Source organism: Rhipicephalus sanguineus, chromosome 2, assembly GCF_013339695.2.
Source record: "Rhipicephalus sanguineus isolate Rsan-2018 chromosome 2, BIME_Rsan_1.4, whole genome shotgun sequence".
NCBI lineage: Eukaryota > Metazoa > Arthropoda > Arachnida > Ixodida > Ixodidae > Rhipicephalus > Rhipicephalus sanguineus.
In genome coordinates this window covers 22,217,073-22,244,077 of record NC_051177.1, presented here as the reverse complement: position 1 = coordinate 22,244,077, position 27,005 = coordinate 22,217,073, and the positions used below count along the sequence as shown (strand labels likewise).

Below are 27,005 nucleotides of genomic sequence, written 5' to 3'. Positions count from 1 at the left end.
CCAAGGAAACAGTGTAAAAACTGTGGGCTCACTATTTTGTCCTGTGTTTGTCAGGCCTCGCCAGCTTCTGTGGAGCTGTCTTCAAGAAGTACTCCATTGACCTGACAGGGCTTCTTCAGCTTGTGGCCAACCAGCTGAAGGCTGAGAGAAGGTAACTCAATTTCAAGCAAGAGTTTTATATGCATGTGCCGTTGTTCATTAACAATCTTGTCTGTTCCTTCCTTCCTTTCTTTCACAAGCCTGGACCTGCTGGTACTCAAAGAAATAGTACAGAAAATGACTGGCATTGAGTCTACCGAGCAGGCCACTCAAGATCAACTGGAGGCGATGTGTGGAGGAGAGCTCCTCAAGGCTGAGGTGACTGGAGACATCCATACCCAGTGTTGCATGGCTTCATTGCTTTAAAAAGCAATGTAGCGTATTTAAGTGCTTGTGAAAGAATCCCAGGTGATCAAAATTAATCCAAAGTTGCCCACCAAGGTGTGCTTCATAGTCGTAGTGTGGTTGTAATATGTAAAGCTTCAGTATTAAATATTCTTTAAAAATATATACCATAAAATTCCAAGCAAATGCCCCCTCCAATTCCACTGCTAATTTCAATTTCACTTCTACTCCGCACCCTGATCACGCACCGGGTTCATGGAACACTGGCCTGCTTGAATCCCATCCATTCTTGCGTAGCGGCACAATCTAAGCGCCTGGACCTGAAATTGGTCGTCGAAATTTAATTTTTTTTTCCCTGCATAATGAGCACACCCAGAACTTAGCGTAAAACACCCATGACAATTTTCACGGTCCTGCGAGCAAAAGCATGGCCTTCAAGATCTGTACGTCAATATTGTACCACCTATAACGAGGTAGTCAGCCAAAGTGAGGCGTCCGAAATCTCTGCCTGTTGCTTAGAGCTGTTGTTTAGGCTCATCATCGGAGGTACTTCCATGCCATGCTTCCCGCGATCTGATCGCATTGCTCTTGTGTTTCTTCTGCTTGTAAGCCATTGTGGTGTGCTATGTCAGGAATGAGGGCAAGAGGGCTTCTGAGAAAATCCATGTGCACTCCTTTTTTTCTGGTGGGTGAACTTTGCCGCCGCAATCTTGAGAATTTTGGTGCTGTTCAGGGAAAGCCCTCCCACCCCTCTTTTCTGGTGGTAATTTTGACTTGCTGTGTGTTTGTGTGTGTGTGGGGGGGGGGGGGGAGTTCTTGCTCAGAATTTTACTGTACATCATTTTGGTTAGCCATTCACATACTGCTGTTGAGCTGAGCCTGGCATTCGATGAACGAAGTGCACTGGCTTGCAGGGAGGCTACTTCCACCAGTTGAGAAACACCAAGAAGTCGTCGCAGCGGCTGAAGGATTCGTTGCTAGAGCAGGACTTGGCACTTCCCCTGTGTCTGCTTATGGCCCAGCAGAAGAACTGCATCCTCTACAGGGAACAGGAAGCCTCACATTTGAAGCTCGTCGGCAAGCTGTATGACCAGGTAATGGCATGCTGCACATAAAAACATCGTTCATACCTACCGGCACCTTGTGGTAGCATCCACTGAATTTTGTTTCGCATGGGGGGAATATCTTTGCTCCCTGTGCTAGTGGCTCCATATGGTTATAAACACGGAGCCTAACATCATCATTATTAGAGCTGTGTGAATAGCAAAATTTTGAGTGCGAAGCGAATTCAAATAATAAAGTTTGAGTGCGAATCGAATCGAATAATTTTCTAATATTTCTCAAATATTTTTCTAATACTTTCGAAACGAAATTACAGGGAAAAAAATGTTGCAGAGGATTCCTAAGCATATTCTAAATTACATTCTAAAAACATTATAGCTCCGCAATCGTGCAACCGGGTGCCGCCATTTTGGGCTTGTCGGAAAGAGCATTTCTCCATATTCATATTTCCCACCTCAGCTGGCCCTCCATTCAGAAGCAAGCGTACAAAAAGCAAAAGTTCGTTTGGAGGTCTCCCATTGGCTGTGTCCGCGATGTTGCTCCAGCACGCCTTGCCATTGGTCCGGTGCTCGCTCCGGGAGAGCATCATCTGCTGCTTGCGCGTCCCGAGGTCACGGTTGTCGGCAATCGCGCTACTTAGTGACACATTCACTCGTTCTGTGCTCACGGGTCAACGATCACTTTGAATATAATTACGCTTTAGTTTGGCAGCTGCAAGCGGAACGCCAATCATCAGATTACGATAGTGCGCCGTACTCGTCGTGAACATTGCAGATGCGCATCTCGGACTGACTCTGGGACCCGCGATTAGAGGTTCTGCTTGTCAGTACTTCGGACCTCGTGACGAAGACCATGGCTGGACAACTCTTTGTACGCGCGATCGAGCATGACGTACTTTGAAACATCGGGCACTGCGGCCACGCACACCGACACCGAGCTTACTGCTAAAAATCGTGGCTAGGCCTAACTCGCGCTAGTTGCAGCTTTTTCGCGCAAGCGAAGAAGCTGCAATGTGCTTCGTCGCAAGCAACGAATCGCAACGGCAGCGGACCCCTCGGCCAAGCTTGTTGCACAGCGACCGTTCAGAGCACTGGGGGAAGTGGCTAGCAGTTTCGCATGTCGGCGCCCCAAAATGCAAGATCAAGCACGCTGCACGCCGATGTATCGTCGTTCTATTTATTTTCCGTCATTATAAACCATTACCGTATATACACGCATAATGATCGCACTTTTTTTTCAAAAAAATTGACGCCAACTTCGGGGTGCGATCATTACGCGGGGTAAATTTTCCGTGAAACAATATTCTGAGCACCGAAAATGCAAAGAAGTCACTAATCTGAATTCTTACGATAGCTATCATGAACATAACCAAAAATAAAAGTAGAGTAAGGCTTACCTTTGTAATAAAATGCACGCATTACGCAGGAGCTACATGCATGGAACACTGCCCTTTTATTTTTGAACTCTCTGACCCCCTAACGTTCATTCTGAGTCCGAAGCGTCACTGGCGTTAGTGTCGTCGCCGCATGATTCCCTGTCGGAATCGGCAGTGTCTTCACTGTCCCACAGACGGTCATCTTCTGTCCCGTCGAGCGCGTTGGAAATGCCAGTCTTCTTAAAGCTCTTGACGACCACCTCGTCGGAAATGGTACTCCACGCTTCGAGAATCCATGAGCAGAGGACTTCCACGGAGGGTCTCCTGATTTTGCCACTTGGCGTGAAATCGTGGTCGCCCACCGCCATCCACTCTGCGTACAGCCTCCGGACGTTGTCCTTGAACGGTTTGTTCAGTGACATGTCCGGAGGCTGTAGCAGCGAAGTTAGACCCCCAGGGATCACTGCGATTTCCGTGCGCTGCTCCTTCAGCTCGGTACGGACACTGTCAACGAGATGGCCCCGAAAGCTGTCCAGCACAAGAAGTGAAGGAAGCAGAAGCGCTCCTGCTCTTCGCCCGCAAACCGTCTTGATCCAGTCGACCATGAGGTCTGCCGTCATCCACCCTTTTGCTTGAGCGCGGATGTGGATGCCACGGGGAAAGCTTCCCTTCGGAATTGTTTTCCGCTTCAGAATCACGTACGGCGGCAGCTTCCGCCCGTCTGCCGTAACTGCGAGCATCACGGTGCACCGCTGCTTCTCCGCACCACACGTTTTCACGAGCACACTTCGAGCACCTTTCTCGTTCACAGTAGTGCTTCGAGGCATGTCAAACGTCAACGGCCTTTGGTCGGCGTTGCCTATCTGTGACAGCAGGAAACCGTTCTTCTGGCGTATCCTCGTGACGAACCTGTGAAAATCGATCACTTTGTCTTCGTACGCGGATGGAAGTCGCTGGCACAACGACGTCCGCCGCCTCAGCGACAGTCCATTCCGCCGCATGAAGCGTGTCATCCAGCCGGAACTGGCGCGGAAGTCCTTTGTGGCTATTCCCAGCCTCCGGGAGACTGTGCGCGCCTGCGTCCGTACCATGTCTAACGACACGGCACAACCGTCTTTGCGCATGTCCCTCACGTATTCGAGGACTGCCTTTTCGATGTCGGGGAACTTGCCCATTTTGGGTCCGTGGAAAGCCCGGCGCGTGCTGTTCGTAGCCATGAGCTTCTCACGCTGTTTTTTCCAATATCGGATCCGGATTTCGTCGACGCCGAAATGTCTGCCGGCAGCGCGGTTTCCGTGCTCTAGCGCGTAATCAAGCGCCTTCAGCTTGAACGCGGCAGTAAAGCTCGCATACCGCCCCATGGTGAAACGGTGCTTCAACAGACGATCACAAAGCACAGCCAAAAAAACGTGGTGTCGAGTGACGCCGTGACGAGCGACTGGGATGGCGGCGACACGGCTTTTTCAGGAATTATGGGAATGCGTCGGCAGCTTGTTGCTGCGGGATGACAACAGGTCGACCAACAGGCGGCCGCCGCTGTAACAGTGCGGGATAGCAAAACAAACGTGGCGGCCCACAGAGCGAAGCGACCGCATTTTTTTTTTCTTCTTTTCGTCAGTCACGGTGGTTGTGAGTACGTCACGCGCGTCAGAACAGTCTCTTCTGTCTAAATAAGGAATGCTTTCATTTCAATCAGTAAATTTACGGCATTAGCGTAGTGATGCCTGCTTTCAGATCACAGAAACAAAGATGGGCGCGTTCAGCTGCCACAGACATAAAACACATGGCGGGCATTCAGTGAAAACTGCGGCATTTGCCTTTACTGCAATCCTAAATGGCACGTTTCCGCCAACGGTGGGCAAAAATTACGAATATGTTTGGTGCGTGCAGTTCACTTGGCGAGTTTGGAAGAGTTATTAGCGCAACATTCGACAGATGATAAACGCGATGATCATCGGCTAGACTTGGCACACGACATATCGATGCAGCAAGTACGGGGTGCGATCATTACGCGGGGAAAAAGAAAAATCGAATTTAGACGACAAAATTTAGGGGTGCGATCATTACGCGAGTGCGATCATTACGCGAGTAAATACGGTATATTTATTTTCTGGAGGTACAAATTGTAAAATTCCGGTGCGAATTGAATGGAATAGCAAACACTATTTGAAAAATATTCGAAAGTTCGAATACTCGCACACCCCTAATCATTATTAATTTATTTTTTGTCCATTGCAGGGCGAAGGCCTCTCCCAATGATATAGAATTTATCTGAACTCTCCCCAATCCTCTGTTGGGCTGGCAAAGTCAGGTTCCCTCTGGGATTTTATTCATGTTGTGTCAGTGTGAAATAAATGTTTGCTTGAGCTTTTGCTTGTTATGTCTCCGGCCATACCACGGGAAGTTTTCTTATTGTGAAATGACACCAGATGGGAACTCATCCGGAGTATGTTCTTTAAAAGAAGTTCTTGTAACAGGCAAAATCATTAACAATGTCACTGAAAGTGTCATTGTGAGCTAATGACTGGATTGCTTGTTAAGGGCCTGAACTTCCAAGTTTTGCTGCTGCTTGTGTGTTGTGTCGAAAAAAAAAGACAAAAAAAAATTGTGCCATTTCCTCCCTATTCACTTCTGATGTGTCATGTCGTGTTAAATAAATTTTGAGGTAAAGAAAGTTGAGGAGACATGCAATCATATCACAATCATTGTGTGTGTTCCATAGGACCAGCGTGAGGGAATAAAGGAAAGAAAGAGGGATACATAGGATGAGTGTTTATTCTGTTTTTTCTTCTTAGTTCCTTCGTGATGCCCCCAAGGTGCATTGTGAATCCGCAGTCCTTAGGCTTGCAGGAGCGTATTGTTATATAGCATTTGTTCAACACACTGTGATACTCTGGGGTCCAAGAAGAGCATCTCTTGATTGGACTCATCTCTTCACAGTGCCAGGACACGCTTGTGCAGTTCTGCAGCTTCCTCTCAAGTAGCCTGAGCACCGAAGAGTATGCAGGCAGGCTACCTTCAGTGGACCAGCTTCTGTCTAAATTCCACGTCCAGGCAGACGTGGCTTTCTTCCTGGCAAGACCCATGTTTGGACACCAGATCACTGTGAGTTTACGCTGCAGCTCCTCGTCTTCCCAACATTGTTCTTTTCTTGAAAAGCGTGTCCTGCGGCATAGATGGCAAATGAAAATGAGGTCCTCCTTATTGCAGAAGCACTACATTCCGAATTTGCTTGATTGCCATATATACTGATGTAAGGGCTGCACTTATGTCTCACGATCTTGATGGGGTGCAGCTCTTACACGAGTCAGGCCTATATCTTTCTACAAAGGCCTCGTATTGTTGCTGTGACTGTTGCAAATAACAGTGCATGCAGTGCCAAGTGATCATACTTACCTAGTTTATTTATGGATGTTCGTAGTTGCTTTCATTCTCGCTGCTCCTTGACGAGTCCATTTCACGGGCACCTTCCCAGAAGTAGCCATGTTCCGTACTATCTATGGGATTCGCGATTCAATAATGTGATTACGGTCACGTCACCACATGATCTCAGAGTACCGATGAAGACAGGGTGACAGGGGTGGAATGGAGTTACTGTATATGCTACCTTTAGGTAGCAGAGTTGCGCTCCTGTCTTCTAAACGCCGCTAGCAACCATGCATTGCGGAGAAGCTGACGCTCATGCCAATTTTTCTATTTCTTGACGCCACCGCTGCACCGATTTAAATTAACACTAGTCATTCAGCAGCCAATATTTATCACTGACCTTCGACACTCCAGACATGTTAATCAGCGACACGGTAGGCATGTCGCCTGCAAAAACGGAGTGCGACTTCACCGCATATCTGTGGCTGCCAGCCGGACCTATGCACAACTCTGGTACCTAAAAGTAGCATATACAATAACTCTAGGGTGGAAAAGTCGCTTGTGCCATCTAGTAGCCATTTGTGCACGAATTTGTGCACTTGGCATCTAAATTTTATTTTTTATTTTTCAAAATTTTGGTTTCTAAGTTGGAGGTGCGGCCCTTACACGAGTATGTATACACTAATTGCGGCACCAGTCGTTATTCAAATGAAGACAAAATGCAAGCTAAACATTCTGGAGAATGTCTCGAGACTGCTTCTTGTACATGGTTTCTTCTCAAGAGCCATGTCTCCATTTTTCATGTCACAATACTAGCAAACGCTGCTCGTACATGCTGTTGGCAGAAATGACTACCTTCATTAGTTGCTTGTTTGCCAATCAGAGGCGCTCTTATATTAATATATAATACGGCCAGTGATTCCACTCCTGCGCCAACTGCGCCAAAGTGCGCCAAACTGTGTTTACTGCGCCATCCTGATAATATCGACGAAAATTGCGCCAAACTGCGCCAAAGTCTCGGGTTTGGGGGCGTCTATCACCGGCAATCGCACGGCCGGCGCGTCAGAACATGTGCAGCTTGATCTTGGGGCTGCCAAAGTCACAGCCATGGACCAAGAATTATTCCGCTGAATAAATAGCGCTCGCGCGTGCGTCCCGAATAAGCCACGATGCCATGCACGGTGCCGACGCAGCTTCTGTTCTGCAAGTCGGCTCGACAGCAAAACGCGTTCTCCGCAGAGGCTCGTGACGTCTAGGCCTCTCGGTAGCGAGAAAGTGCGACGGCGATTCATCGGCGGACGTCGTCTGTTCTAGAAACACTGCTGATAGCTCGTTTCAAGCGTCGCACGGCACGTAAGGAAAGCAATGTTCAGTAATAACTACTACATGTGTGCTGCTAAAATGTCTGTCACTTCTGTTTCCGGACATCGCGGAATGAAATCTGGGATCGCTAGCAGTATATGTATGGAACAATATCGAATTTTCCTTGCTTCGCGTTTATAGAAGAGCACGCGAACGGTGGAAACGCATTCACACTTTTCCTCAGATATACTTTATCCATGGATCTTCATTGGGAAGAGCTTTTTCGTAATTGCTTATACCAGCACGTCCGAGTTTAATCACTCTGCGGTAAATACCCCCTAAAAGGCCCTGCCCTTTCGAGCTCACGTGCTAGGGTTCCAATTGGCATTTTTTGCTTGCTTTTTAAAAATGTCATCTCATTATTAAAAGCATATATCCTGGTCGGAGCAGCCGCAAATACGCAGCTGTCAGTAGCGGGCCCGTCGCTGACGGCCCACAGCGAAGCGGCTACCCCATGTTACACGTCCGCCCCTCGCTTTCGGGCGTCAATAGCTGGCGGGTAAAAAAAACTCAGTTTCGCTTAAGGGCGAAGCAATGAATGCGATACCAACAAATTGTATTGTTAAACGAAGTAAGGCTAGCAGCTAACTCTTTTGGATTCGATCTCGCGTAACTCAACAAAACACTGGTTTAAAGGAATATGGCCGCTCCAGGAACCGAAGCGTTTTCTTGCTCTGAGTTCTTTAAACACGAAGTAAGCGTTGAGAGCACAGCAAGTTTACGAGCCGTCTCCTGATGCCTCGAGATGGCGCGCGCGCAAGCGACTGCGCCCTTCGAACGATGCGGTCCCTTCCCCCCCCCCCTCCCCTGGCGTCCCTTGATGCTCCTTACGAAAGACGGGCGGGGCGTTTCCTCTCTGTATGATGAGCAATCGACGGCAGGCCCTCACGCGGGAAGATGTTATCTCATGCGCTGTCCGTGCGACGGAGACAGACGGCCAGCTAGCTTAATCTCCGCTTCAGCCGCGTTCGTCGCCAGCGCTCGCGAGCTTTTACCCGCGGCTAGAATGCGCGTGGTGATGCTATTAATTTGGTCTTTAGACAGAAAATTACGGCAATGGCGACGGCAAAAATCCGCGGAGAGCGTCCATATAATTGTTATCACAATAAACATTCAAAAAAAGTTGAGGAGCCATTTCACTCTGTGAAGTGGCTGATAAGCGAAGCTGTTTCGCGCATGGCAAGGAGGTGACATGGTGGAGGACAGTTTGCTATGTAAGGCCAGGTTGTTAACGTTCAATACGCAATATTAATGCGAAAGCATCAGATGCTTTATCAAATACGAAAATTGACCGTCGGCAGCGTCAATCGATTGATGCAAAAAATAATCATGTGATGGCGTCATCATCACGTCATAGATCGTCAAAACTTGTGACGTCATCATGGCGTCATATATCATGATGTCATGTGATGACGCCATCACGACATCGTCGGTTTACACTGCTTCCGTAATCGGTGCGCCGATCATGGAGCTAGCACAAAGCCAGGTGAGGTGCAGATAGCTTGCAGAGAAGGAGGAGGAGGATCAACCCATCGATCGAGAAGAAGAAGAACCTGGCTTTCTCCTTGCAGTTTTCTTAGGGGAATGCATTAGGGACAGTGTGGCTCTTTGGCATTGAGGCACTGCTGTACATCACGGCGTTTGTCTACAATGTCTGCTGATAACCACATAGATGTATTTAGAGTGTTATTTCATAAAGTGCAATTTTATTGATCTGGTATTCTGTTTATTTGCTAGTAATAATAATAATAATAATACTTTATTAACATTTGGCACAGTAACAATGTGATACAAAATTGGCCTGCCAAAGCCTCATTGGGCTTTGGCAGGCGGTTACACTTGGGCTTCGACATTAGTGTCGAAAATAATCGCCGAAGAGGTTAATTCAGAACACTCAACTGCATGAGCCCTTATTTTGTCATTAGAGAGTCAAGTATGGAGTTCTCCTGAGATGATTTTTTCCATGAGATTTGCAATGAATCGAAATATTTCTAGCCTTCATAAGAGCCCCATAGTAATATTCCGGTGCTTGAATGTTATTGCAATATGCTTCCGTAGTGCACTCCAGGATGTAAAATTCGCTGCTCCAGAGTGCTCCCAGATGCAAAATTATCTGCTCCAAAGTTCTCCAAGATGAAAATTTTGCTGCTCCAAAGTGCTCCAAAACGGAAATTCTGCTGCTCCAAAAATTGCTCCAAATCAGAAGTCCTCGGTAGCATCACTGTACGGCACATATATTGTGATTTGGTACAAGTAGAAAAAGGAGGCTTAAACTGTTCTGCTTTTCCACTCCTTTGTTTTTTAGAGTTCATTGTCATTTCCTTTTCTATTCTTTGTTTCTTGTAGTTGAAATTTGATGAAGCCAAGAGGAAAGACAAGAGCTTCAAAACACTGGCAGCGGCACAAAAGGTAAACTTGTATTAAACGGGCTTCTTTTTATTTTCTTGTTATAATGTGTATTCAAAATGTATATTGGGAAGTGGTGTGTTCCATGTAGCTCTTTCAACAACTCTACGCAACGCTTTCCAGCTCCAGCGCTACGTAGACGCTGTGGACCAAGTGATGTCCCAAGTCGTCGAAAACGTCAGGCCACTGCATCCAGCAAAGACATGGGAAGACCTAAGGTACGTACAGGGTAGACATGGCCACTCTATGAAAAAGGAGCTGCGGCCAGTTTAATCATGTATGCTAGTAGGAGAGCATGCGATGTGATGACAGTATTGCTGCACAGTGGTGGGTGCTAGGAGTAATGGTAATGCGAATACTAGCAAAAGCTTTTGTGAGAAAGTGCAGGCATGTACTTATGGGGTTTCTGGTCCAGAGGACAGCCTGGACACTCGCTATAGTTTACAGGACCACATTAATGCACAAGTATGTTCGCAGTTTTGCAAATGTGCAAGGAAGTCTTCAAAGCAATTCGAAGGTCTTTGAACCAGTGGCCCATCACCGTCTGTCAGGCAGCTATGCACAAATTTTATGGCCTGAGATGGCTGACATGCATTTAGTAGCTTATTTCCTGTGTTATAAAAGGCATGTTGCATGTTGCAGCACTAAATAGACCAGAGTGATTCTAGCTCCAGCTTTGTTAGCATTTATGGGGAACTCACACCTCTGTTAACCTGTTTAACTGGCCTTTGTATGCTTTGGTTTCATTATCTGCACAGCCCACAGTTCTATGTGACCTTTTGGTCGCTGTCCATGTATGACCTCTACGTCCCCACATCTAGCTACCAACGTGAAATGCAGAAGCTGAGAGATGCATCCAATTCTGAAGAGACAAAGGACATGGTAAGTTTTGTTGAATTATTAGAATTTTTTAGCTGCCTTCTCTGCTTTTTCACATTGCCAATTATTGGACTAGTGTTACTAGTGTTCAAGCTGCAGCAAGATATTTTGCTGTGATGTCATTGTCGTAAGTTCTTTCCTCTGATATGCACCTGATTAGCCTGGTTGTAGATCACTCACAAATGCAATGATTCATACTTGCTTCATGCTTGTGTCACAGGTGTGTGATAAACCATGATGGAAGGTGTGAGTAAATTTGATTATGAACAGGGTGTGTGAGTTGGTGAGAGTGTAGCTGAGATGGTGCCGGTAAGTGGGAGGTGACGTGAGCATGAGTGTGTGTGGGTACCGGTATAGCGTGAATAGAAAGGACAATAAACATGAGTTGATGGGAGGAACGTGAGTGAGTGAATATGTAGTGTACAGAAATGTTAATGACTATTCTGCTGGCCTGTGGGCCTAGCATGACTACGTGCTCTCAGAGGGAGTCAGGTTTGTGCTGGTTTTCTACTTCCATTAGGTGAGTGCTGTCACGTTGAACTGCAGTGCTCAGCAGAAAAGCTGATTCAACAGTTTCACTGTCTGTGCATTGCTGGTACTAGTGCTACCAACACCACCAATTAATGCTGCTCATATTCACTTACGCCATAACGATCCTGCCTTATGTAGTTGTATTTTAGGGACAATTTTTGTTAGCGCTGTGCCAAACTAAAGCTTGTATACTGCCTTGTTTCCAGTCTAACCCAGCACAGAGACGACCATCGCAAGTATGCTTCCTCTAACATTATATTTATGGTATTTGCTTGTTCTCTACAAAATTAATCAATACAGGCCAGCAACAGCATGGAAGTCTAAACCTACAAAAATACTGGCACAAATAATAGTAGTGCGATTTGTTGCCAGCAAGAAGCGCTATTTTACTGCTGCGCCATTTTGTGTAGGTTTTTTGTTTGCGTTGAAAGGCCAGAGGGAGAGGGGGGACATTCCGCTTGAGTCGAATATGTCACTAGTGAGCAGCTGCTAGAAATGTTCTCTGTGGATTGCATAGTGCAACAAATCGACGGGACACAAGAGAGATACGCACACAGCAGAGCACTAGCTTTCAACAATGAAATTTATTCCCCTTTCCACGAAATGATAATTTCACGGTGATCAGAATGGTTAGATGTTCTGAGATAAAAAGCTTATGTCTTAAGGGTCTTCGTTGTGTACCTGTAGGTACACAATGTGTTTTATACCGTAGAAAATGCAAGAACGTCAAACCCTTGATCGTTTCCTCACCAGGCTATCTTGGTAATGTGGGTAAATAGCGATTTTTTATTGCTGTCAGAGTTTTCATTGCATTCAAGCCACAGTGAACTGCACATCTTTCATCATAGCCCTGTGAGAATGAAAAGTGGAATCTGTGACTTGAGAAATGAGATTTATGCACTACCTAAGAATATTTAATGGTTCTGTACTCCATTCTTACAGGCATTTAATATTTGATCAAATTTTTCTGGGTCAAACACTTTGTCTGAAAATTGAGTGAATACAGTATTACAGTGGAACCTCGTTGATATGTTTCCGAAAAAAATCGAAAAATAAACGTACCATCTGGGAAAACATATGATCTGAATCCAGTAAAAATTGGGACTGACAAGCCCATATTGAGGTGCATGGGAAAAAAAACATTTATTTCTCAAAAAACATACTGGGACGTCACTTTGATTTTCGAACTACTGGCAGCTTGCTGGCAGCCAGAGGTAAGCCAGCTAGTTTCGGTCCTGACAGGAAACAGAGTCATGGTCACATGTGTTGAAATCCTGAGACAACCCGAAGATTGCAATATCAGACGTAGGGGACAACCAGCGTAAACGTAAAAAAACGCTACCACCATGGCAGCAAACGAAACTTTCCACCTTGTGAGCGTCGGTTCTTTCTCTAATGCCGCTTGGAAATATGTGGCTAGGTTTGTCGAAGAACGGAAGTGGTATCCTCGAGCATACGCATTTGGGATACAATCACGTACGTTTCCAAGATCACGTGTGACTCGCAGGAGCGTAGCCAGAAATTTTTTTCGGGGGGGTTCAACCATACTTAATGTATGTTCGTGTGTGCATTTGTACGTGTGCATGTATATATATGCAGGCTAAACTGAAAAATTTCGGCTTGGCTACGCCCCTGGTGACTCACCCCGTCCGTGAAGAAAACTGCCATGCCGCTAATGGCTTAACAAGCTCAACTCTGCGCAGTGCATTTAAAAATCGCGGTGCAACGTGATACGAAATCTCGTGAAAGTGATAGTGTCCCCGAAAGTGACAGCTGCTCGTGACTATCGTGTACTATGTCGCACACACGTGCTGATAGTTCGTGTTCTGTCCTAACTTGAGACATGCGGTGGTACGTTTGCCGCCACTCGTAATCACACAATCTAGCATGGTGGAACAGACTTTAGAAGACAATGCCAGGCATAATGGCAACTGAAGGTGAAGTCCCCAAGCGCCCGCATTGTGATCTTTTGAGTCCTCACACAGGTGGCGATAAGTGTGCGTCTCTTTTTGGCGTCTGATAGCCAGGAACCTTCCAGATATCTTCCAGAACAAATTTGTCCTAGCTGATTCTGGCGACTCGCGGATAAGCAGAACTGGATAAGCAGAACGGGGGGGATTGAGCAATTCGGAGAAGACATGGAGGGGACAGTTGAGTAATTTGAAGACGGTGTGGAAGGGACAAATGAGCAAAACAGAGAAGGCAAGGAAGGGGGAAAATTAGGCACAGCAGAGAAGCCACTGTCGCCGTGCGGCGGCAGTCTGCCACTTAGCGCCTCACAACTACACGAGAATGCCCTTTTTGCACACCTGAATGAGAGTTTCTGGCAGCAAAACGTATCATACAACCTCAATTTCCCGTGGTGCTGAACGTTGCTGTCGAATAACCTTATTTTCTGGGAACGTATTAACTGGAACGTATTATACATAGCTCTATTGGGTTAGTATTTTTAGTTTTCGTGATTACGAGCGTAGGAGCCGGGAAATCGTGCTAAGCGGGAACCTATCAAGGTTCTACTGTACTTGTGGAGAGCGATAATGTAGACATTCATTAAAAAATTAATTTGTTTATTCGCTTGGCTTTTGCTGTTCTCCAAAGTCCTGTTAGTCATTTCTCCACAGCCCCCACTCTAACTCGTCACCCGTTGCAACAGTGGTGACGTTACCTTTTCCCTGTCTAGCAAACCAGTGTGTACATGTTATGATGATAGTGAGTACTTTATTGCTGCAGGCTCCCAGCAAACGCAAGAAAGAAAAAGATCGGTGTGATGCCCTTGCTGACAAACTGGCTGAAGAGGAGCGCAAACAGCAGGAACACTGCACACGAGTTCTGGCTCGACTGCGCAGTGAAAAGGATGCGTGGTTTCAGTCAAGTATGGGCTTTCGCTTGTGTGCTTTGCTTTGTGTCTGCTGTGTTGTTGTGCCACTTACAATTCAATAAAGCACTCGCCTTTTTCTTAAGTTTATTTGTGGATTTAATTATGCATTACAGGCTGTGGTTGGAGGGGTACACGTGCGAGTAGGAATAGAAACACAAGCATTAGTAATGCAACTGCATGAATGAAAAACACACCAGCTGCAACAATGAAAACTATTATCGCAAACACTCACAGCAGATACAATTGTTTATCCAAGGGCATGATGGATTGTTAACAGACACAATGAGACTGCATTTCTCACAGTTCATCTTAGTAGGACACATAAGCAATCAAGACATGTTGGAAAGATCAGTCCTTAGTGGGGTGGCTATTCCGTGATGGTATGCATCATGGTACGGGAAGGGCTTCATGTAAATTTTTACATTTGAAATGTGAATATATGCACAGTAGGCTCTCCATAATTCAAACTCAAGGGGGGGTCCAAGGATTTTGTTGAATTATCATAAGTTGTCATAAATATGACTGGGCAACATTCCAACTGCTCTGTGGTAATGCCTATTGTTTTTCAAGGCTGCAGCAACATCATAGATAGCCTTGCATAATTGGCATTTGAAGCTTTAAGATGTCATCAATCATACTGGTATATAGTCAACTGCCGATTTTCCGGACGCCTGATTTTCCGGACATGCTCGAAATTTCGGACGCCTTCGCGGCACCGTCACCAGCCCCATAGACGTCAATGTATTAGAAGGTTCAAAATTTTGAACGCTGAAACTATTCCGCGTCCGATTTTTCGGACTTTCTGCCCGAATTGCAGGTCCGAAAGATATTATTTGAAGCCCCCACCTCTGCCGCGTCTATCATCTCGTAGGTTCGAACCAGCGCTTTCGCGAGTCAATCTGTTTGCGACAGTAGCAGAGTCCGAAAGTCAGCTTTGCCGCAATGCCGAAGCGTTATGGGGTGAAGCAGACCAGAAATTCAAAGGGGCCGCTATAGCGGCATCGTGCGGCGATGTTATGGATAAGCAGCGGAAATGCATTTCCGCTGGCAGCTGGCAAACGCGCCAGTACGGCTTAATCGCTGACAACCCTTACGATAAGCATCTTCAGTTAACTGCTCGGTAGTGCATGTGGCCTAGCGCAGTTGCATGCGTACCGCACGCATTTAATAGGCGAGAGCCCAAATGCGCCGCGCCGCCATTCCTGCTACCTCTTTAGGCAGTTTTAGAATAGCGTACGCAAAGCTTTGCATTGGCTTTTCGCACAACTGCGCATGCGTCATACGCTAACGCTAACTTATCGTACGCTATTCTAAAACTGCCTTTTGTGCGAGACCGCTAAGTGCGCCGCAACGGACGCGTTGCCTTCACGGACAAAACCAGCTCGCCATTGCCGCACCCGTGTGCGGTCAGGAACAAAGTGCGCGTCACGAACCCTTTCATGATAAATGCGTGCGTACGATACAGCAACAGTACAGTGATGGCGTCAGCTTAGTTGGCGATGTGCTGCACACAACTAGAAACGATCGGCTTGACACGGCAGCAAATGCTGCGTATCGGCGGGGATTCGGCGATGTGTGTGCCCATCGTTTACATGCGCACACGCATCGGGGAAAGCCGGACAAGTCGTCCGCTCTTCCGCCACAGTCTTTGTGTTCCGCGTGATCGTTTCCAAACGCTTAATGCGAGAGCCGTAGCAGCGGCAGCTCATCACGAGATGCAAAAGTGGCGGTTAGCATGCACGCAGTAAAGCGGGGTTCGCGGCAGGTACCGAATGTATTTGTGAGAGCCTGGGGGCGCGCCAAAATGCCTGATAATTGTACTGGGAGGCATTATAGCTGTTTCGGATGTGGCTGTGGCGATTTGACTGCTTGAGCGGAATAAAAAAGCATGAATTTGTTTTTTCGGACTGCACGATTTTTCGGATGATTTCGCGGTCCCTAGGGAGTCCGAAAAATCGGTCGTTGACTGTACTTGTTATCCTAAAGCGCATGCATGCTCATGTAATTAAGGGGCAAAATGTGCTGTGTCCCATGACAGTAAGTAGCCCCTTCACAATATAAGTAGTAAAAGCTTATTTGGATTTCACGGGATCGGAAGAAATGTCTGAATTAACCGCATGCTGAATTATTGAAAGTATCATGAAAACAATAAACAAATGTCTGTTACATCAATGCTCAGTTTCTTGATGAATACGTAAATTATGTACTTATTTTGCATAAGAGCAGAGTAAAAACTGCAATTTTCTTCATACTGTGACTTTGTTCACAATGCTACCATGGCGCAAGACTGGTGCTCTGCACCCATCTTATATTATCGGCACCACCACGTGCACGTGGCGATTGTTTTTTCGCATGTAAAATGGCCGGCAACTGATCATTCGTCCATCGCGATATAGCAAGCGAGTTTTATGCCAGCATGCTGCCCGCTGCTGGAAGCTCTTCAACAGCTTCCATCATGTGTGTTTGAGTTTTGCGATACTGCACATGCATTATGTCAATTTAAAGCGAAGCTGCTGAGTGTGTGTTCCACATGTGGGCAAAAGTGTGGTCAATAACTAATATAGATAGTGATGCGGACTTCGCCTCGTTTCGGTTGTCTGCGAAGGCTGATTTACGGCGCTCGGCTTTGGCTCAGCTCATACCGAGGATCGTCTGAATAAACCGGATTGCAGCCAATTCGAACAAATTAACGAGAGTTCGATGCCATTAAACAATATATATGCTGGCCGGGACCAGAGAACGCGTGTGAGTTATCCGATTTTCCGAATTAACGAGAGTCGACTTACCGAGCTTTTACTGTACACTTTTCTGCATGACACCAATGTACTGCAGAAAAAGTGGCGCACAATCCACCAAGGACAAATTGTCTCCTGATTTATTTTTTCTTCTTCTTCTCAGTCAATATGTGATTGTTGATGCATGCAGTTTGGATAGTTTGGCTGCTTTGCAGGCTGGCAATCAGTTTTATTTGCAATTGTTATTGACATAAGAGCACAAATACTCAATTGGAAGCAACAAAGGCAACGGATATTCTCCAGCACGGAGAATATCGGCTGCCTTTGTTGCTGTATGGAAACTATGAACTCACTGAATTTATGCAGTGGAGCAGTTTGAATTAAGCAGCTTTAAAATACATTGAAAACATGGTGGGCTAATTAAACACTTGAAATTGGTTTGACTTAACCGATAGTTTGAATGTTTTAATTATCGAGAGTAATATATAAACGAGGTTTTACTGTATACGTATCATGAAGCCTGCTGCTTTGCCTTGATTACTTTGAGAATGTACTATGCATTTGTAGATGCTAGCCAAAGGAAATCTGTAAATGCAGGTCTTGAGCTGCTTGTTCATATGAAATTTTTAAGTACACCTAGAATGAGTTAGAAATGCTATGCTGAGTAAAGACAGTTGATTTGGGATCGTACACCTTCGTCTCACATTAAAACTGAGGGGGCATCTTTCTTTCATTGAATTCATGTGCAGGGTCATCCAAGAATGAAACAATCACTCAGTTCCTGCAGTTGTGTGTGTTTCCACGCTGCACATTCACAGCGCTGGACGCCTTGTACTGTGCCAAGTTTGTTCATTTAATCCACATCCTCAAGACGCCCAACTTTTCTACTCTTATCTGCTATGACAAGGTGAGGTGATACACCAAGAGTACTTTCTTTTCCATAGTCACCTTTAGTGCAGTGGTTGAACTCCACATGACGAATGTGTAGTTGGCCACTGTGCACTGGTTTAAGTTGCGTTTTCATGTCCTCATTTACTTGTATGTTTGAGCAGTTATGGAAAATGTAACCAAGAGTTTAATAGAATGCCATTTGATCTGGTAAAAGCATCATTAAATTAAAAAAGGAAAAGCTTGAAATTTTTAATGAGATCTCTTGATTGCAATCTGAGCAAATGATCTGTACATACACCGAAATCATTGTTTTCCGACATTGGTCAGTGACTTGATGTATTGACACAGCCCCGAGATGCAAGATATAGCACAAGAAAACGACTCCCCAGACAAGATATGAGCTAACCCTGCATTTCGAAGCCAATTCAGCCTCTTCTTTAGGGATAACCAGGGTTGTATAGAATGGCGTTCCAAGGAACGATGTTCCAGGAACTAGTTTCTTTTTGGTGGAACGCCACTGTTTCATATAGGATCAGTGGAACTGTAACGGTAACTCGTTACGTTTACGTAGGAACGGCATAGGGAACGGCGTTCCTTCTGTAAACGTTCCTCGGCATTGAACAGGCGCCCGCACTTAGCACATCATGCAGAACAGGGTGGACGGGCGACCAAGTGAGGCGCAAGAATCTATCGCTCGCTAGTGTCCCTGTATATGCTACTGCAGGTAGCAGAGTTGCGCATACCCTTTCCTTGCGCCGCTTACGCCGCTATTCGGCGAGCGCCGTCACTTGGTGCAAAATGACGCCAAATGTTCAATTTCGCTGCAGTGAAGCCAACTTTACGGACACGATGCCGCGGCTCCCGCGCCAACGTGTTTCCGTCAGTTCCATCGTCCTTGCTTTTTTGAACAGTGAAGCAGCTGCAAATGATGGTTAATGACAAATGTCACTTTGTCAGTGATTTTTTTTTCTTTTTGTCTGAGCCAGTCTACAACAATCACAGGCTGTTCTGGAGTGTAGACACACCCTGGGGAACTTTTGCTTGACATTCGAGAGTCACCGAACCCCAATTGTAAGGTTGCCGCCAGGAAAGGGCATGCACTTTTTTTACCTCGGTGACTTTTTTGTTCGACCAACTTGAAAGTAGCTTTTGTGTGCGGGGGGGAGGGGCTGCGTATTCAAGCGGTTATGCTGCACGTCCCCGTGGCCTTGTCGGCATAGGGAAAAGTAGTGGAGCCGACTTACCGTAGTCGAGGCGCCTACGCGTGGTCCTGCGGAGTTTTCGAATGGCGCGAATCATCGTCGCAAATCTGGTGTTTGAAGCGCATGAGATAGAGGAACCAATCACAATGCCAGAAGCCGCAGAAAATGAGTGAAGCGCTGACGTGCTAACCACCGAAATCCCGCGCGGTGGCCTCCCACTGCGCATAAATGGTCTTTGGCCGCAACATAACGGTGGCGAAGTTACACTTCGGTTCTAGGAGTGACCGCCTTGCCAACTGGGAAGCTTCGGCCCAGTTCCTGGGAATGTTTCTCTCGTCGCGTGGTCTTTAGCGGCTGGCTGGATTGTCCCTTTAGTATCTCGTGCATGCCGCCAGCAGCTATCGACAAATCTGTCTTCTGACACCTGGTTGTGTGGATAGCGGGGAAGAGAACCGAAACGCAGTGGACGCGGGTGCTGCAGTGGCGCCTGTCCGGTGCCTTCGATGGTTTAGTTTGGCAGGCATCCCTTCAACATGCGAGTTATCTCAGCGGCCATTGGTCTGTACTAGCTTTTATCAGTTCGACAGCCGCCGCACCATTAAAGGACCCCTGACAACCGAATTTGGAAACTCGAGATGCTTGTGTTGTTTGATAGACCTGCATGCGGGGGCACTTCTGACCGATTATGAGTGACGAGCGTTGCCTCTCAGATATACTTTATCCATGGATCTTCATCCAGAACAGCTTTTTCGTAATTCCTTCCGCCAGCACGTCCGAGTTTGTAATCACTCTGCGGTAAATACCCCTAAAAGGCCCTGCCCTTTCGAGCTCACGTGCTAGGGTTCCAATTCGAATTTTTTGCTTGCTTTTTTAAAAATGTCATCTCATTATTAAAATCATATCTCCTGGTCGGAGCAGCCGCAAATGCGCAGCTGTCAGTAGCGGGCCCGTCGCTGACGGCCCACAGTGAAGCGGCTACGCCATGTTACACGTCCGCCCCTCGCTTTCGGGGGTCAATAGCTGACGGTTAAAAAAACTCAGTTTCGCTTAAGAGCGAAGCAATGAATGCGATACCGAAAAATTGTATTGTGAAACGAAGTAAGACTAGCCGCTAACTCTTTTGGATCCGATCTCGCGTAACTGAACAAAACGCTGGTTTAAGCGAATATGGCCCCTCCAGGAACCGAAGCATTTTCTTGCTCTGAGTTCGCGTTGAGAGCACAGCAAGTTTACGAGTCGTCTCCTGATGCCTCGAGATAGCGCGCGCGCAAGCGACTGCGCCCTTCGAACGATGCGGTACCCCCCCCCCCCCTACCGCTCCCCTGGCGTTTCTTCATGCTCCTTACGAAAGACGGGCGGGGCGTTTCCCTCTGTTTGATGAGCAATCGACGGCAGACCCGCACGCGGGAAGATGTTATCTCATGCGCTGTCCGTGCGGCGGGGACAGACGGCCGGCTAGTTTAATCTTCGCTTCAGCCGCGTTCGTCGCCAACGCTCGCGAGCTTTTACCCGCGGCTAGAATGCGCGAGGTGATGTTATTAATTTGGACTTTATACCGAAAATTACGGCAACGTCGACGGCAAAAATCCGCCGAGAGTGTCCATATAATTGCTATCGCAAGGGTCAATGTACGGGGTAGATTTTGCGCCCCCCCCCCCCCCCTCTTAGGTGATTAGGGGAGGGGGCGGCCGCCCCCCTCTGCCCCCGCTGTGCGCACGCCTATGCTCCTGAGATGATTTTTTTCCTTGAGATTTGCAATGAATCGAAATATTTCTAGCCTTCATAAGAGCCCCATAATAATACTCAGGTGCTTAAATGTTAATGCAATATGCTTCTGTATTGCCCTCCAGGATGTAAAATTCGCTGCTCCAAAGTGCTCCCAGATGCAAAATTATCTGCTCCAAAGTTCTCCAAGATGAAAAATTTTGCTGCTCCAAAGTGCTCCAAAACGGAAATTCTGCTGCTCCAAAAATTGCTCCAAATCAGAAGTCCTCGGTAGCATCACTGCGAAACGCAGTGGACGCGGGTGCTGCAGTGGCGCCTGTCCGGTGCCTTCGATGGTTTAGTTTGGCAGGCATCCCTTCAACATGCGAGTTATCTCAGCGGCCATTGGTCTGTACTAGCTTTTATCAGTTCGACAGCCGCCGCACCATTAATATCTGTCATGCAATAAACGAAGCGCGTACATCCAGCGCTACATTCTTGTTGTGCCCACTGAACCTGCCCTCGCCCCTACGACCACGGTTGACTTGTCCCTATTTGCATACAACATGGCAGTACTCTCAAGCACTTGATGGAGCGGCTCTTCAATATTGCCAACGAAGTGCTGACGAGAAAACAGGATCCTCAGTCGGATGCCAACATTGAGATGCAGGTCTTGCTGAGTGCGAACAAGGGAATTTACTAAGTTGCGAATATGTATCCTGGACATTATTTTCTACTCACACTGCGATATTGAATCAGCACTCATTAACCTACTTATCTTTCTTTTCAATGTGGTTTCTTGTGCAAGAAAGTTATATATATTGGTGCATTTTGGGAATTTTTATTTGAATATCTGGAAGTGCAGTATTCTGACGTCGTATTTAAAGACTGACGTGGAAAGTGCCTCATGTGTTGCACTTGTAATAGATGAGCACGAAAGTTGCAGTTAGACATGTCCGTAGTATGGCTGGTGGTCTCTAAAAAAATTTGTCTTGGAGCGTTTCTTTGGATTCATTTTATCAACATATAACCTACTGCCGGCGATGTCAAATTGATAAAATATATGTAGCTCAATGTTAGCTTTAAATTGCTCTCTTTATTTCGCCTCAGGGTTATCCGGCACTATATTTTGATTAAAAATTCAAATTTAATGTTAACGTAACGACACGTTCCAATTTTCTAAATGTAACTGGAACAAGTTCCTTTCGCGCTAAAGGAACTTGTAACAGGAACTTGTTCCAAGATTGGGAAGGAACGAGCTTTCATTCCTGTTTTAGAGGAACGTGTATAACACTGGGGGTAACTATTCTGGAAGACACGAGGAATAGTGTTCTTAGCAGTTGTGTGTTGTACTTTTAACCATTGGAGTTGAGGTTCTTGTGCTGCCGCTTCTGCCGGTGTGTCCGAAGGTCGTGCACATATACAGTAAACTCTCACTAAATGGAAATCTCTTAAACGGAATAGCTGCCTAAATGGGACAACTGCTTCTGATATGATTGGTTTCGTAGTTGAATTCAAAATGGAACTCCTGTTAAATGGTTTCGTTTAATGAGAGTGTGCTGTACACTTGGAAGCGTTGTTTGTATCTGCTAAGATTGTAAGTGCAGCCTTTTCGTGTCAGTGATGCTGGTGTTCTTGAAGCTCATGTGATGGTCATGCTTCTCACGATGGTCTGTGAGAGCGTAGTATGTATTGAAGCTGTGCACACCAGCTGACGAACTCTTTCTGTGAAGTTCTTTGTCTCGCCGATGTAAGTGCTGATGCACTTGCTGTAGAGCACTTGGGCAATCACTCCTGGGAACTTTTCCTTCCGAAGCCATTCTTTTGGCTGGGATACGAGTCATCCGATTGCTGACATGGGTTTTTGTGCTGCACGGATACCCTTCTTCCCCAGCACTTGAGCTAGCTGTTCGCTCATACCCTCGATGCACGAAACGGTCTTGCGAAGGGGTTGTTGATGAAGTACAAGGTATTGTTGGTGAAGGCTCGTGCAGGCATGTGTTTTGTGGATGCGCGGTTGCGTTGATGCATTGGTCAACACGTTGCAACATGTGCTGAATGAAGCTCCTTTCTTAGCCATTGTTGCAAGATGCATTGGAAAGGAATGTGATAACCAGTCTTTCGTCTCGGATGCTGCACAACAAGTGGTATGCATAGAGCTCTGTGGGAGAGTAAATGGGAGTCAGGAAAGGCCGTGTAGCCTGCGCTGCTATATAAGTGGTTACCTTATAAGTGGCCCGAGCTGTACTATAGTGATGTATGTGGAAGAACTCACTTGCACAGTCTCCGATTTCCCTTTCCCCCTACACCCTGTTAGTGTGTTGCTCCCTAAATGTGAAATGATGAGAAAACGTTAAACGGGGAATGTTTCTGGAGCCAACAATTCGACAAGTCCACTGGTAGAAACACTACTCCAGCAACATTCCTGTTCAACGATTTCTCGTCGCTTCAAGCCGCCATCTTCCCCTAAGCTTCTGTTTTAGCTAACTTTACCCTTTATGCTTTCTTTTGTTTGATCTTTTGCGAAAATGTTGTTGTAAAGGCATTGTTATCTTTGAATTATGATGTATTGCTCTACATTGATTTGCATCCTCTTTGTTTGTGCCCTTCCTAACCTGCAGCTCACTGTCTTCTCCTGCAGATCTTTTGTGACATCACATACACTGTGACAGCATGTACTGAGAATGAGGCCAATCGGTATGGCCGCTTCCTTTGCTCCATGTTGGAGACAGTGATGCGCTGGCACAGTGACAAGTCTATTTTTGATAAGGTGAGTGCTGTTTGCTTGCTAAGGTTGTACTCTCGTGGATCTATGTTGTATTCAGTGGACATGGATAGAGAAGATTGCTTGATCTTATAAGCTAGTGCTACAACTTCATTCTGGATTGTTGCAGGAGTGTGCCAACTTTCCCGGTTTCATGACAAAGTTTCGTGGCGCTAGCCAGTCATCGGACATTGCTACTGATCATGTTGATTATGAGAACTACCGTCATGTTTGTCACAAATGGCACTTCAAAATCACGAAGGTAATTGGGTGTTTTCTTTAAAGACTGTTCCTTTTGTTTGAGCTTGGTATTAAAACATTGCAATCAGTGAGCTTTGCTGAGAGAAATCATCGCTACAACTTGCTGTTTACTTATAAGCATAAACAAGGCAAAGCAGCATAATTTAGAAAAACAAAAAATCATGAGTGTTGCTGCATGAAAACATTGTTTCAGTGAATCCAGTTCAAATGCATATTCTATAAAGATAATTCACATATGTACAACGTATGCGGCCAAGATGCAATTAATTTGTATGCATTTACTGTTTGCTTGAAGCATGCCTGACAAAGGTGTGAGAATATTTAAAGTTTCTATTTTAATAGAAAGTTCTCTATTTTGAATAGGCATTGTAGGTATAGTTGAGTGCTTTGAATATTCGAAAGAATACAGTTAATCCTGGATATAACGAAATTGGCAAATTCCCCCCAAAATTCGTTATAAACAAGTTTTCGTTATATCCAGTTTCAGCACGAAAATTCGGAAGAGGAACGCACAAATTAAACACAAGGGGAATTGAAGGCAGAACTGACCCAAAACATTTATTTAGCGGCAAAAAACTGCGGTATTTTGCTCTATTGCTTGTTTGTTAGGGATGGCAATACCGAACGTTCGTAGGACATCAATACAATGCTGCTCCGTCATCATCTAGCTGTGGCCTCCGAGATTGGCTCTGGCAACGTGACGGTGCATGGCCGGAGCCAATCTCGGAGGCCCCGGTCTTGCGAACCCGCGGCGCGGCGCAAGACAGCAAAGCGCGGGACGACAGTGACGAGTCGACCTCCGAAGATCCGTCGTTGTTACCGTGGTTGCGCACAGTTTCCACCACCGCCTAATTTGACATCTCGGTAGTTACGACACAGTTGTCGGCATTAAAAAAAAATAGAAAAATCTGCACGTCGTCAGGGGCTGCTCCATGTGCGCGCAGTGAAGCCACGCACGTGCGCACAGCGTCAAAAACAAAGAGCGAACACCATATGCGGCGCGAACTCGAGGCGTAACGATACGGAGCAAGGATTTTTCTTTTTTAGTGGTGTCACCTGGTGTCATGTTAACGAATTGCAGTTCAACTGAAGAGGAGCGCTGCCAACGCAAAAGCCGATTTTCTTTTTTTCTTTTTTAAAGAAAGCCGGTGCAGTTAGCGTGGTGGCACCTGCGAGCGGCTGGACAACATTTGAAGGGAGGGAGGGAGGAAAGGGGGCATGCGGCAGCGGCAAGAAAGCCAGCTCGACAAGCACAGGCCTGCCTGCTCGCCTCGTGCACACCCACACGCACAAAGGAGCACTCGCTCTCGCCTTGCAGTCGCCGGGGCTTCGAGCATGCCATACGCGCCGCCGCCGCTTCGCGCTCTCGTCGCCAGGGTAACTGCAGAAGATACATGCGGCTCCTGTTTGTGCCAAAATGACAAAATTCGGGACAAAATCCCTAGGTTGTCGGCACCAAAAATTCGTTATATCAAGGGTGTCTCCCGTTGCCACTTTCGTACATAGAGGTCGCAAGTATGTGTGCTTCTATGGTGTAACGGCGGGGAATAGAAAAACTTTGTAATATTGAGGAATTCATGGTATGGAGGTTTGTTATAGGCAGGTTTAGCTGTATTGCAGTACTAGAACTTGCTTTGAGTCACATTTAAAATTCGAAATTTCAACGTATTTGAAATGAACGAATAAAAATTTGCTTCATTTAACTCCCTGAACAGGTGGCTTTGCGGCATAGCTGCTCTGCCATCAAATAGTGATTAAATAGTGAAATTTCGAATGTCATTATTCAATGTTAGCATTTGAAATTACTCTGGCTTTAGGTTTGCACTTGGATACAAATGTCTATTTGTGTGTGAAGGAAGGTGGTCTTTTTAAGCTTTTCAGTCGTTAATGTTCTTACCCCGTCTTCAGGCACTTGTGATCTGCCTCGAATCGGGTGACTATGTCCAAATCCGGAACAGCTTGATTGTGCTCACCAAAGTGCTGCCTCACTTTCCTGTGATGACAAATTTGGGCCAGGCACTGGAGAGGCGCATAGAAAAGATTCGGCAGGAAGAGAAGGACAAGCGGCCAGACCTCTTTGTCCTTGCCACAGGGTGGGTTTCCAGATGCATTTGTTTTGCCAACGCTATCAATGTCCATGGATGCAGTAGAATCTCAGTAAATGGAAGTTTCTTAAAGGGACACTAAAGAGAAACCGGAAGTTGATCTTCGATGGTAGATTATCTTATTACGATTATAACGGTACCATTGTTACGGCGAGCAGAGCTTTCGTAAGCGAGAAAATAGCGAAAAACAAAATGTGGGTGGCGACGCCACCTTGAAGTTTCCGCACTATTCGCCGTGACGTCACATGTTTTGAAGGCGCCTACTAGGGACTACGTAGTTCGTATTCGGTAAAAATGAAGTACATTGTCCTCTGAGGGGGCCATAGACTTAACATACAAAGTTTGGGGTAATTTTGTTGAGCCAGTGGCGCCAAAATACGATAAATACACTTTGAAATCAATGACGTCACTGCGGGGAGATTTCGGCGCGAAATTTAAAAATGAAATTTTGAACTTGATTTTCTCCTCTATTAATAAACCTATGATGGCGAAATTAACGGCATTAGAGTTCTCAGAGCACAATTTATCGATCTAAAACGATTCATTGTTTCTCTTTAGTGTCCCTTTAAGTGGAATAAAGGCCTTTTTAATTAGTTTGGATAACGCAAAAAAAAAATTCGTTTGTCGGAACCAATGTTTTAGCAGCTTCCTGCGAACGGAAGCACAGAAGCAAGCACTGAAGGGTCTTTCCCAAGTGAGAGACGACCTTAAATTTATCCTTGTGGCACCTGTGTTCTATATGGAAGGCCATATCTAATGAATATTGACAGGGATTCTTCGCGCACAACTGCGTCCTATTCAGTCAGCAATTGGAGCAGTAAGAGCTATGTGTTTTTTTTATATGCGACTGTTGCCTCCTTGAAACCTAAAATAACAAAATGTAGTCCATCATCAGGGGTGGGAGTGCTGTGCCAATTGCACCATTCTGTGCCAAAATGCCCTTGCTGTGCCATTATCATTAGTTCTTAAATTTAGGCGATTGTGTAGTAAAACCTCAATAAGTCAAACTCTGTTATTTCGAAATCCCACTTAATTCGAAGGATTTCTGCAGTCCCGTGTTTTGCCATGTAAATTTGAGTGGATAATTTGAAGCGGCGGTC

The 27,005-nt window shown here is 46.1% G+C and overlaps 1 protein-coding gene across 3 annotated transcripts in view; it reads left to right on the top strand.

Annotated features, from left to right (window-relative positions):
• The window catches only part of LOC119382504 (THO complex subunit 2), a 112,120-nt gene that overhangs the window by 52,050 nt on the left and 33,065 nt on the right, over positions 1–27,005 (top strand). For 2 of the 3 annotated variants that reach the window (XM_037650215.2, XM_049412221.1), the window contains exons 17-29: positions 55–151; positions 240–357; positions 1,299–1,478; positions 5,762–5,926; positions 9,896–9,958; positions 10,079–10,173; positions 10,714–10,837; positions 11,572–11,601; positions 14,096–14,237; positions 17,728–17,885; positions 23,417–23,545; positions 23,670–23,801; positions 25,709–25,893. In XM_037650215.2, the coding sequence (XP_037506143.1) occupies positions 55–151; positions 240–357; positions 1,299–1,478; positions 5,762–5,926; positions 9,896–9,958; positions 10,079–10,173; positions 10,714–10,837; positions 11,572–11,601; positions 14,096–14,237; positions 17,728–17,885; positions 23,417–23,545; positions 23,670–23,801; positions 25,709–25,893 (1,618 nt within the window). The remainder of the gene's footprint in view (positions 1–54; positions 152–239; positions 358–1,298; positions 1,479–5,761; positions 5,927–9,895; positions 9,959–10,078; positions 10,174–10,713; positions 10,838–11,571; positions 11,602–14,095; positions 14,238–17,727; positions 17,886–23,416; positions 23,546–23,669; positions 23,802–25,708; positions 25,894–27,005) is intronic. The other variant, XM_049412222.1, reaches the window with a different exon arrangement.